Source organism: Triticum dicoccoides, chromosome 3A, assembly GCF_002162155.2.
Source record: "Triticum dicoccoides isolate Atlit2015 ecotype Zavitan chromosome 3A, WEW_v2.0, whole genome shotgun sequence".
NCBI lineage: Eukaryota > Viridiplantae > Streptophyta > Magnoliopsida > Poales > Poaceae > Triticum > Triticum dicoccoides.
In genome coordinates this window covers 357,669,327-357,682,483 of record NC_041384.1, presented here as the reverse complement: position 1 = coordinate 357,682,483, position 13,157 = coordinate 357,669,327, and the positions used below count along the sequence as shown (strand labels likewise).

Below are 13,157 nucleotides of genomic sequence, written 5' to 3'. Positions count from 1 at the left end.
ACGTTCGGATTTTAAGCATATCATCCCGAATGATTTTTCATGGCAATTTTAGTTGACTCGAGGTGACAACTTTAGTTGTTAATACATGGCAACTTTGTCCAAGTTCATTTTTTATTAAAAAGTTGTCATGTTTTTCAACCTTGTGTAAACTAAAATTGGTATATAAGACGTTCTGGTTGCCGTGCCTATACCAATATAAAAAGACCCGAAGGGGCAGATTCAAATCATCTCGACCGTCAAATCATATTATTTAACGGTTCCAATCGCTTCAATGTTGAGCACCAAACACGTTTAACGCTTTAATACCCATCACTGCTATTGATTATAAACACGTTTTGACTTAACGCTATCCCATGAAATCTGCCATGTAATTAATATTCTATCATTTTCGTGAAAAAAGTAATGATATCTTACCAAATACCAACTTGCAACAGATATATTTTACCTAATATAACGTGCAACTAATATAATACCTAATATAAACGTGCATTGCACATACATTATTATTAGTCTGAAAGAAAAAAATCCATCGCAGCGCGTAAACACCGCGTCCGTACGGTCAGAAAGCGGTGAGAAGATTTGCCGGGGCAGCGAGCCATCGCAGTCATTGTTTTTTGAGTGTAGCCAGGCAAAGCCATCGTGGTCAGTCAATCCAAATTCGATACCCATATGGCCATGTGAATGATGATGCATCATGCTCATAAATATGATCCGTCCTCACCTCTGCGCTCGGCCCAGCGGGGAAACGCCATGTTGGCATCTGGCCGATACCCCCCGGTCGAAATAGCCAACGTGCAACCGGACACGAACCAGGCATTCAGACGTGGCGTAGCGTACGACGGCAGGGCAACGCAGGCTTGGGAAGCTTCGCGGAAGCTTCCCTGGTGTACCCCCCTCCCGCGAATCATAACTGCTCAAAACTCCACCGTATGTAGAGGCATCGTCGCATTGAAGCCGGTTAAGGGAAATCAAAATCCCCTTTCCCTTTCCCTTCTTAGATCCATCTACACACGTCGATCCCATCCATTTAAACCATATTACAATCCTTTTTCTTCTTCGTCGTCTTACTTCGGAAAAACGATCTCTAATCTCTATCTACCAGTCTCACTATCTCGATATATATGCACACATATTTTTCTCTCAAGATCATCAAGGAGATCTTATCATTGTGATGCTGGAGCTGGACGCTGGCTGTAACATGGAGGGATGGGTCAATAATTCATTCCTCCGGGAATAATTGCTCTTATGCCCACCCTTCTTCCTCCCACATAAATATGTGCTCCACCTCCTCTTGGTGTCTCGCACAGAATACAGCACGAGGTTCGTAAGCGCGCCGAATAGGCAGAGACAGCTCTCGTCGTGGCGCCGCACTAGCAGCACAGGTAGAGTCAGAGTCCAGATCGATCGATCTAACCTGACCATGGATAGCCAGTCCGCGGTGACGATGGAGGCCGGCGCGCCCACGAGGAAGGAGTCCGGGCGGCTTCCCTCGCGGCACGGCGGCCACGCGCACGGCCACAGCGGCCTCGCCCGGACGGCGCACGGCATGTCTTCCTCGTCGCTGCGGAAGAAGTCGGACGCCACGCTGGTGCGCAAGGTCCCCGTGGCCTCGCTGCGCCCCGTGCTCGCCAATCTCCAGGAGGTCCTCCTCGGCACCAAGCTCGCCGTCCTCTTCATCGCGGTGCCGCTCGCCGTCGCCGCGCAGTGTTTCCGCTTCGGCCAGGTAAATTCATCATATATACACTGTTTTTTTTCTTTTTGTTCCTACATGCATGCTACTATTCATGATCCTCGGTTCGGTTTGACCATCCCCTTGGATTTATTCCATTGCTTTTCTCTTTCGCTTCCAAACACTGGTGATCAGGTGCCAGATTGAGATCACTACTATCCAACACTGCCTCTCTGCGGATGCTTAATCACAATTGAACCTTGCGCGCTGTCCTCTATCAGTATACCTCAATTGGCCACGTCATGTTACGGACACATGGGGCACTGCACACAAACTGGCACGCACGAGAGCTGTACTACTTTCCCTGGAACTCATCTGTCCACATTTATGTGCGACGGATGTACAAAGTGGCAAACAAATTCGAGTTTTAAATGGTGTGCCCTCTTGGTGAGTGGTGACAACCTCTACATATGCTCTCCGTGGCCAAAACCATCGGTCGTCAGGTTGTAAAAACAAGGCACTGATCAAGTCGACTGCGTTTCTAAATCTTGATTAACGATTATACGCATGTGAGATCATCTATTGAATCAATGACAATGAGATTGTGTCTTGCTCGTTAATTAGTAGTGGTGATCGTTTATATTAGTCTAATCGTCATAATAACCGTTAATATTATGATTTTGCGTCAAAATCGCTCTACGGCCTCAAGTCGCCATAATTTATGAACGGCGCTTCATATCATACCCGTGAGCCGCCATATTTGAAGGTTGCGGGCACTGGTTTGGAGCACGCACCATCTGCCAATCGATCACGGGAGAGAAGTTTCACCTCACTCCTCGTCTCTAGCGTTGGGCCATGGCAGTTTTACCAAAACGTAGGGCTGCACGCCCTGGAGTACTCTAGAAAGATGGTGTACTTCACGGAGGGAGTGCCATCTCGTAAACCTTGCTGCGACTAACAGCCAAATGTGCACCGCCAAGACAAGAGTAGACGACAAAAGTCGTGCGGGCACAGTGGCTAAAGACGATGACGGAAACATCCCTGCTTGCTCTTGGGTGTTCACGAGTTGGCATTTGTGATCAGCCCGGTGGAGTATAGCCTCACGAGCTTGACGTGGATAATCTGATGCTAGTACACATGAACATGTGCCCTTGTATATTGAAGAAGACTATGGCTGGAAGCCAAAGTCAAGAGTGCAAGGCACACTAATTTGTGAAATGCTCCCGCAATTTAGTCTCAATTTTGGTGCTAACACAAAATCTAAAACTTGTGCATATTGTCGTAAGTAGCCAGCAAGTGTTGATGTGTTATAATTTTATTTCTATTTCTGGCAAAGTGGAATTTAAAGTGGATCTGAATCGGCAGGTATGGGTGTTCGCGCTTAGTCTAATCGGCCTCATTCCTCTGGCTGAGCGGGTCAGCTTCCTCACAGAGTAAGCATTTGCTCCTCTTGCTACCCAAATTCCCTTTTACGGGATGCTTTAACTGTAGCTCTGTGTCAGTTCTGGAAATGCTTTAACGTGAAACCTTTTCATTTTCTGGTGTGGTAATTCTTGTAGGCAGATTGCGCTCTACACTGGCCCCACTAGTAAGTAACGCGGATCCACCCCAAACTACGTATATTCTACTACTACGCAGTATATTTCTGTCTCGCCGGCCGGAAACATCTATGTGTTGTTAATTACTCGACTTGTGGTTTGCAGTTGGCGGGCTCCTGAACGCGACGTGCGGCAACGCAACGGAGCTCATCATCGCCGTGTTCGCGCTGGTGCAAGGGAAGATCGAGGTGGTGAAATGCTCGCTGCTCGGCTCCGTGCTCTCCAACCTGCTTCTCGTCCTTGGCACGTCGCTCTTCTGTGGCGGCATCAAGAACCTCGGGGCCGACCAGCCCTACGACCGGGTACGTACCCGGCTCCATTATATTATATTAGAGCATGCATGCATTTCTCAATCTCAGCACCAGATTGCAAGTTGCAACGCCTAATTTTAGACTGACTAGCTTCATCCACGACTACGTATGCGCATGCAGAAACAAGCGGACGTGAGCACGGGTCTGCTCACCCTGGGCGTGCTGTGCCAGTCTCTGCCGCTGCTGCTGCGTTACGCCGTCAGCTCCGGGGAGCATGCTGTCGCCACTGACACCACGGTGCTGGAGCTCTCAAGGGCCTGCAGTTTCATCATGCTCCTCGCCTACGTCGCCTACCTCTTCTTCCAGCTCAAGACGCATCGCCAGCTCTTCGAGCCGCAGGAGATTGAGGGCGGCGATGATGATGAGGAAGAGGCGGTCCTCGGCTTTGGGAGCGCGCTCTTCTGGCTCATCCTCATGACCATCATAATCGCCGTGCTCTCCGAGTACGTTGTCGGCACCATCGAGCCGACCTCGCAGTCGTGGGGTCTCTCGGTGAGCTTCATCAGCATCATCCTGCTCCCCATCGTTGGTAACGCCGCGGAGCACGCCGGAGCCGTGATCTTCGCCCTGAAGAACAAGCTGGACATCACCCTCGGTGTTGCCTTGGGGTCGGCTACCCAGATCTCCATGTTCGTGGTGGGTACATTAACTCCCTTCCCTTGATTGTCTCCTTCGCTTCAACCAGCCAAATCATGCATGATGAATCTGCACTGTGTTGGTAGGTGCCATTAAGTGTCCTTGTCGCTTGGATCATGGGGATTCAGATGGATCTCGACTTCAAGCTGCTAGAGACTGGCTCTCTCTTCATCTCGGTGCTAGTGACGGCCTTCACCCTCCAGGTAAAAATCATCATTCAGTCATCATTCAGACAAACATTCGTCGGTGAGGGAATTTTAACCACATAAACTAAAGAAAGGAAGTCGATTTCCAATTGAGACAAAAGGGATTTCCTAACTACATGTTGTGATTTGGTTGCGATCTTGCTGTCTTGCTGCCAGAAAATACAAAAAAAAACGGTCCTAATTAATCCAGTGATTTTGATTCGAAGGATGGAACGTCACATTACCTCAAGGGAGTCCTCCTCCTCCTATGCTACATTGTTATCGGCGCTTGCTTCTTTGTTACGAGACAACCAGCACGTACGTTTCCTTGACGACAGTAACAAATCAAGATCTGTTTATTTGCGATTGTTGTGCAGTCCACTTCTTGTTTCGGTTCCACTTTGAGAATATATTCTCTTGTTTGACAGATCACGCGAACGGCAACGGCACGCTGCTGGATGTCCCAACGGGTCCCATGATTGTCCAGGTCGCATAAGTACTGGTAAGCTTGCATTATCTTGTCCCAGCTAACCCGAAGACTCTTCATTTAAGAAGGGCGAGATATCTTTGATTATTTTGACCAAGATGATTTTGTAACAGCTGGTGTGATTTAGTTAGGTGTCGTGTCTGATTCAGAGATTGATTGCTCATGTGTGGAGATAAATCTTAATACGTTAAGACTACACTATGTTGTCTAGGATAGCATTTTGTCAGCCACGAGGGTTGCACCAATCAATTAATCATTTCAGCTTTGTTTTCATCCAATTGTTCTCCAGGGCTGCCTCAGCAAACTGGCATGCGTGCAAGACAGCGAACGAGGTGTTAGCCTGAAGCCACCAAATTCTGTCTATCATATCGGGGCATAACTGTGCCAAGGAAGATTCAGGAAGAGAATTCCCCGTGTCAAGAGTCCCATCCAAAAGGAATCGCTTGATTAGTTGTTGCCAGAAAAGCATGCAATTGTACCAGATATTTTCTTTATTTTCTCGAATCGTACGTAGTGCTAGCTATTTTTATTGCTTCTTGTATATTGTCTAGGTTGTTCGTCGTGCAATAAGCCTAGCTCATATGCGTCTAGCCATATGTATACATCGGCATCAGTGGGTTGTTACAGTTACGCAGATCAATATGATCTATGCAATGATGCAGACAGTGGCGGAGCCAGCCAACTGATGTTAAATAATGTTGGGGAGGGCCAAAGCCAGCAAAATCATCATAAATACACAATATTAGCAGCAGATAATCCCTCGTGTAGTGGCAAAATCTGCATGTTGACCTGGGCCGGGCCCCTGCTAGCACCCCTGCCTCTGCCACTGCGCACACGAAAAGAGATAAAAGGAGACAACGAAGGACATAGTGTTGGGGAACATTGCAGAAAACAAATTTTTTTTCTACGTTTTCACCAAGATCCATCTATGAGTTCATCTAGCAACGAGTGATGGATGCATCTACATACCTTTGTAGATCGCGAGCGGAAGCGTTCAAAGAACGGGGATGAGGGAGTCGTACTTGTCGTGATCCAAATCACCGGAGATCCTAGCGCCAAACGGACGGCACCTCTGCGTTCAACACACGTACGGTCAGCGTGACGTTTTCTCCTTCTTGATCCAGCAAGGGGAAAGGAGAGGTTAATGAAGATCCAGCAGCACGAAGGCGTGGTGGTGAACGCAGCAGTCACCGCAGCAGGGCTTCGCCGAGCTTCTGCGAGAGGGAGAGGTGTAGCAGGGGAGAGGGAGGCGCCAAGACTTTAGGGTGTGGCTGCCCTCCCTTCCCCCACTTTATATAGGCCCCCTAGGGGGGTGCGCCGGCCCTAGGAGATGGGATCTCCTAGGGGGGGCGGCGGCCAAGGGGGTGGAGTGCCCCCCAAGGCAAGTGGAGGCGCCCCCTCCCCTAGGGTTCCCAACCCTAGGCGCATGGAGGGCCCAAGGGGGGCGCATCAGCCCACTATGGGCTGGTTCCCTCCCCACTTCAGCCCATGGGGCCCTCCGGTATGGGTGGCCACACCCGGTGGACCCCCGGAACCCTTCCGGTGGTCCCGGTACAAAATCGTTGACCCCCGAAACTCTCTCGATGGCCGAAACTGCACTTCCTATATATAATTCTTCACCTCCGAACCATTCCGGAACTCCTCGTGACGTTCGGGATCTCATCCGGGACTCCGAACAACTTTCGGGTTACTGCATACTCGTATCTCTACAACCCTAGCGTCACCGAACCTTAAGTGTGTAGACCCTACGGGTTCGGGATACATGTAGACATGACCGAGACGACTCTCCGGTCAATAACCAACAGCGGGATCTGGATACCCATGTTGGCTCCCACATGCTCCTCGATGATCTCATCGGATGAACCATGATGTCGAGGATTCAAGCAACCCCGTATACAATTCCCTTTGTCAATCGGTACGTTACTTGCCCGAGATTCGATCGTCGGTATCCCAATACCTCGTTCAATCTCGTTACCGGCAAGTCACTTTACTCGTACCGTAATGCATGATCCCGTGACCAGACACTTGGTCACTTTGAGCTCATTATGATGATGCATTACCGAGTGGGCCCAGAGATACCTCTCCGTCATATGGAGTGACAAATCCCAGTCTTGATCCGTGTCAACCCAACAGACACTTTCGGAGATACCCGTAGTATACCTTTATAGTCACCCAGTTATGTTGTGACATTTGGTACACCCAAAGCACTCCTACGGTATCCGGGAGTTACACGATCTCATGGTCTAAGGAAAAGATACTTGACATTGGAAAAACTCTAGCAAACGAACTATACGATCTTGTGCTATGTTTAGGATTGGGTCTTGTCCATCACATCATTTTCCTAATGATGTGATCTCGTTATCAATGACATCCGATGTCCATAGTCAGGAAACCATGACTATCTTTTGATCAACGAGCTAGTCAACTAGAGGCTCACTAGGGACACATTGTGGTCTATGTATTCACACATGTATTACGATTTCCGGATAACACAATTATAGCATGAATAAAAGACAATTATCATGAACAAGGAAATATAATAATAATCCTTTTATTATTGCCTCTAGGGCATATTTCCAACAGTCTCCCACTTGCACTAGAGTCAATAATCTAGATGAATCGAACACCCATAGAGTTCTGGTGTTGATCATGTTTTGCCCTAGGGAGAGGTTTAGTCAACGGATCCGCGACATTCAGATCCGTATGTACTTTACAAATATCTATATCTCCATCTTGAACATTTTCACGAATGGAGTTGAAGCGACGCTTGATGTGCCTGGTCTTCTTGTGAAACCTGGGCTCCTTGGCAAGTGCAATAGCTCCAGTGTTGTCACAGAAGAGTTTGATCGGCCCCGACGCATTGGGTATGACTCCTAGGTCGGTGATGAACTCCTTCACCCAAACTGCTTCATGCGCTGCCTCCGAGGCTGCCATGTACTCCGCTTCCGATGAGGACATCAATACCATTGTTACACCCACAGCCCCTACTGTTACATATACTGGACCAATTACTAGAGCACGCGCACGCCAATTAAATTACCAGGTACTTTCGTTTCTTGGTAATGATTCTAATGTTCATGAGATTATGATGCTGCCTAAATTGGATACATTTGTTTTGCTTACAAATGAAGGGCCTAGCTTGGAGAAGGATGAACATTGGAGCAAGAACACACATGGAGTTGATGGCATGCGCAAGGGGATCAAGAACGGAGTTACAAGTGATGATTTCAGGACTTTAAAGCCGCCATAAGGAGTGCATGAAGCCTTGGACGAAATATACAAGATGCCACTTCATAATATTCGTCCATAGGCTATTCTAGGTGCTGCGTCACCTTATTAATGGGCCAGGTCCATGTAATTTCGAAATACTTAAGTATAGGCTATTTTTAGAGTCCGTATGTGTGGGGAAACAAGAGTTAGGGTTGGTTTCGGACCCCAACCTCAAGGGCCACGAAATTCCCCCCTCTTCCTCCATATATACAGCCCTTAGGGCGTCGTTTAGACTTTGGGTTTTGTTTAGATCAAAAGTTCGCCATAGCTGCAACTTCGCGTACTTCGTTTGTGTCCAACGACCAGACCAAGACGTCACAGAACCCCACCTTGATCAATAAAGCTTTCATCTTATATTCGCAATATCCAGATTGCAATCTCAGTTTCTTGCTTGTTCTTCGTTTGCTCGCAGGAAACAGACCCTCGTGTTCAGGTTGATCGTGCTCCGGCGTGGTCAATAACCCTCGGAAGTTGGTTTAGCGATTGCTAAGGCGCGACGTCTCTCACGATCGTAGTCGGATCGTCAAAGTCGACTCCCACAGAAAACGATAGCCACCATCTCATCGAAACATCGGGACCCTCGCCTCTATCAAGTGGTATCAGATTTCCAGGTTGCTCGGTGAGATTTTACAGTTTTTCGTAGATTAGATCGAGTCTGTTCTTCATACCTACAGTCCACGAAAAAGCCACAAAATTTTTTTTAGGGTTAGTTCATCATATCCGAACCAATCTGAGCCTTTGCATAATCTTTTTAGGGTTTTTGCTTTGTTGAATTTGCGGTTGCATCGTCGTGTCAAGTTACTGGTCTTAGAGTCTAGTCCTTTAGAGTTTCGAGTTCTGGTCATAAGTTGTCACGCCGCCGCCGCACCATCATCATCGCCCATCTACCACTTTTGCTTATTCGCCACCGCTCTAAATCCATATCCATATACCACCACCAATCCGTATCCATATACCACCACCAATCTGTATCCATATACCACCACCGCTACCATATACCACCACCGCTGCCATATACCACAACCATATATCCACCACCAATCTGAGTTCTTCTCATATTAGGTTTGTTCTTGAGATCAATCTAAATTCCGATTCGTGTTTCCTTGCCTGCGTAGGTCTCGGAAAAAAAAGAGTCTGGAGACCCCCGGGCAGTTTTTAGGCCAAAATTTTCACGGGCAAATTTTTTTTCCCTATCCTATTGTTAGGCTTTTCTGAGTCTTTTGAGCCACGTGCCATCATAGTGATTTTTTGTCGCACTTTTTCGTCGTCGCTGCCCTGATTTCCGAAAAAAAAGTGAAAAAAATTTCGTGCCCATCCTATCAGTTTGACGAGGGAAGAGTTTTGAGACACTCGCCATTATAGTGATTTTTCGCAAAAAAAGAGGAGCGCAAAAAAAGGAGCGCAAAAAAAAGAGCGAAAAAAAATAGTTCCAGAGTGTGCTTTTCCCTTATTTACGTGCAGCGTCGTGATTTTGTTAGTGTTCTAGGCTCGCGTCTCTAGCACGGTCTAGCCTAGGACCAGCACAGTACCGTCGTTGAGCGTTTATTCAACTTTGCATCTCTGAATTGATTATTGCTGACCCTTTTTGCTACCATACTATAAGCCTTCCCAGCTCCACATACATCTACGTCGTGCGTTTGACTCCCCCTGGCAATCGCTCTATCCAAGCTTTTGAGAGTTTTGACTATAACGGTTGCCGATCACCGCCTGCTGCTGGGTAAGAACTGGTAAGAATTTGAGATTTGCTTGACGGATTTGTGACACCTGCCACCACCACCACTTGTTAGTAGTCTATAGGATCATATTCTTGTGTGTTTCTATTGCTGCTAACCATGCCAGGATCACAATCCGACGAGACTGACTGGGAGAACTTGACGAACAAGGAGCTTCATGATACGTTTCAGCAAATGATGAGTGTACAGGTGCAAGATGTGATAAACAGATTTGAAGAGGCCATGGAGAAGATAGATGGCATGGAGAAGACGTTTGAAACAAAGCTCGATAACAAGTTTGCTGAATTGCTTTCGTGTTTTCCACCACCACCACCGGCTGCTCCTGCCGCACCTCTGCAACAACAACAACAACACCGACTACCTCCACGTCGGGAAACAGCCCTCCGCCGAGCGAGCCGTGTCCCTCTTCAGTCGGGCCAAACTGCTAGTGCTGCTGTTGATACTTCTGTGGCTCCTATTGCTGATGTGGAGGAGGATGATTATGTGGGAGATTATGGGGATGAGGTTGATCAAAATCAGAACTACGTGCCACCACCAGCACAACAACCACCAGGTCGTCCACATGCAAATAATGGCAATGGTAGGGCTCACCCTCAGGTACGAGATCATGACCATCTCCCTAAACTAAAATTGAATATTCCACCATCTGAGGGTAGATATGTTCCTGATATATATCTTACTTGGGAGTTAGAAACTGAACAACGATTTACATGTTTACAATATCCCGAGGAGAGACGTGTTCCTGCTGCTGTTTGTGCATTCACTAGTTTTGCATGTGTTTGGTGGTCTGAGCATTGTAGATTATTTCCTATTCCGGCTACTTGGGCTGCTTTGAAAACTACTATGCGTACTCGTTGGGTTCCACCATATTATCAACGTGAATTACTTCAAAAATTGCAGCGCTTAAGACAGGGAAAAAATTCTGTAGAAGAATGTTATCAGGAATTACAAACTGGCATGATTAGATGTGGTATTGTTGAGGAGAATGAAGCTATACTTGCATGTTTTATGGGTGGACTAAATAGAGACATTCAGACGATTCTAGAGTATAAGGAGTATACTAATATCACTCGTTTATTCCATCTTGCTTGTAAAGCTGAACGTGAAGTGCAGGATCGATAGGCATTGGCGCGGACTAACTTTTCTGCAGGTCGACCTTCATCATGGACACCACGTGCATCATCTACTTCCACATGTTCTGCTACACCGGCGCTTCCGTCGGCTGCCACCTCCAACCGTGATACAATAAAGCAGGCACAATCACCACTATCTGCCAAGAGCACACCTTCTGGGCCTGCAAAGATCTCTTCTTCATCCATGGCATCAACAGGGCAAACACATGATATTATTTGTTGATGTTGCAAGGGTGGAGGTCATTATGCGAGAGAATGCCCATCTAAGCGTGTGATGATTGTTACTGAGGATGGTGGGTATGAGTCTGCTAGTGACTATGATGAGGAGACTTTGGCTCTTATTACACGTGACGAACACGGTGGAGACGATTCTGATCATGAGACGCAATACATGGCTCCTGAAGATGCTGACAGGTATGAATGTTTAGTTGCTCAACGTGTTCTCAATGTGCAGGTTACACAAGCTGAGCAAAATCAAAGGCATAATTTTTTCCATACAAAGGGAGTTGTGAAGGAACGTTCTGTTCGCGTGATCATAGATGGAGGGAGCTGCAATAACTTGGCTAGCATGGAGATGGTGGAGAATCTATCTCTCACCACAAGACCACATCCACATCCTTACTACATCCAATGGTTCAACAACAGTGGCAAGGTTAAGGTAACACGTACTGTTCGTGTGCATTTTAGTATCTCTACATATGCTGATTATGTTGATTGTGATGTGGTACCTATGCAAGCATGTTCCTTATTACTTGGTAGACCATGGCAATTTGATAAAACACCATGGTAGAAACAATCAGTATACTCTTGTTCATAACGATAAAAATATTACTTTGCTTCCTATGACTCCTGATTCCATTTTGAAAGATGATATTAATAGAGCTAATAAAGCAAAACAGGAGACAAATAAGAGTGAAAATCAGATTGTGGCAAAAGAATTTGAGCACCAAATGAAGTCTAATAATAAACCATCTACTGTTGTTTCTGAAATTAAATTGAAAAGTGCATGTTTACTTGCCACCAAATCTGATATTGATGAGCTAGATTTCAGCAAATCTGTTTGCTATGCCTTTGTGTGCAAAGAGGCATTATTTTCATTCGAGGACGTGCCTTCCTCTTTGCCCCCTGCTGTCACTAACATTTTGCAGGAGTTCGCTGGCGTCTTTCCACAAGACGTGCCACCGGGATTACCACCTATTCGAGGGATTGAGCATCAAATTGACTTAATTCCCGGTGCTTCGCTACCCAACCGTGCACCATACCGTACCAATCCAGAGGAGACGAAGGAGATTATGCGTCAAGTACAAGAACTGCTCGACAAAGGTTATATACGCGAATCCCTTAGTCCTTGTGTTGTTCCTATCATTTTAGTGCCGAAAAAGGATGGTACGTCGCGTATGTGCGTTGATTGTAGAGGCATAAATAATATTACTATTCGTTATCGTCATCCTATTCCTAGGCTAGATGATATGCTTGATGAATTGAGTGGCTCTACAATATTCTCCAAAGTTGATTTGCGTAGTGGATACCATCAAATTCGTATGAAATTGGGAGATGAATGGAAAACAACATTTAAAACTAAGTTTGGATTATATGAGTGGTTAGTCATGCCTTTTGGGTTAACTAATGCACCTAGTACTTTCATGAGGTTAATGAACGAAGTTTTACGTGCTTTCATTGGACGATTTGTGGTAGTTTACTTTGATGACATATTGATTTATAGCAAATCTTTGGAGGAACATTTGGAACATTTACGTGCTATTTTTATTGCTCTACGTGATGCACGTTTGTTTGGAAACCTTGGAAAGTGCACCTTTTGCACCGACCGAGTATCTTTTCTTGGCTATGTTGTTACTCCACAGGGAATTGAAGTTGATAAAGCCAAGATTGAAGCTATTGAGAGTTGGCCGCATCCCAAAACGGTCACACAAGTGAGGAGTTTCCTTGGCCTCGCTGGTTTCTATAGGCGTTTTGTGAGACATTTCAGCACCATTGCTGCACCTCTCAACGAGCTTACAAAGAAGGATGTGCCTTTTGTTTGGGGTATCGCACAGGAAGAAGCCTTCACGGTATTGAAAGATAAGTTGTCACATGCTCCTTTACTCCAACTTCCTAATTTCAATAAGACTTTTGAG

The 13,157-nt window shown here is 46.5% G+C and overlaps 1 protein-coding gene across 1 annotated transcript; it reads left to right on the top strand.

Moving 5' to 3' along the window:
- Positions 1-956: 956 nt before the first annotated feature.
- LOC119268189 (vacuolar cation/proton exchanger 1a-like) lies at positions 957-5,579 on the top strand. The gene is made up of 9 exons (XM_037549768.1): positions 957-1,723; positions 3,035-3,102; positions 3,229-3,257; positions 3,373-3,569; positions 3,699-4,214; positions 4,301-4,417; positions 4,627-4,717; positions 4,828-4,901; positions 5,176-5,579. The coding sequence occupies exons 1-8, from the start codon at positions 1,421-1,423 to the stop codon at positions 4,893-4,895; spliced, it is 1,389 nt and encodes a 462-aa protein (XP_037405665.1). The 5' UTR covers positions 957-1,420; the 3' UTR covers positions 4,896-4,901; positions 5,176-5,579.
- Positions 5,580-13,157: the final 7,578 nt, after the last annotated feature.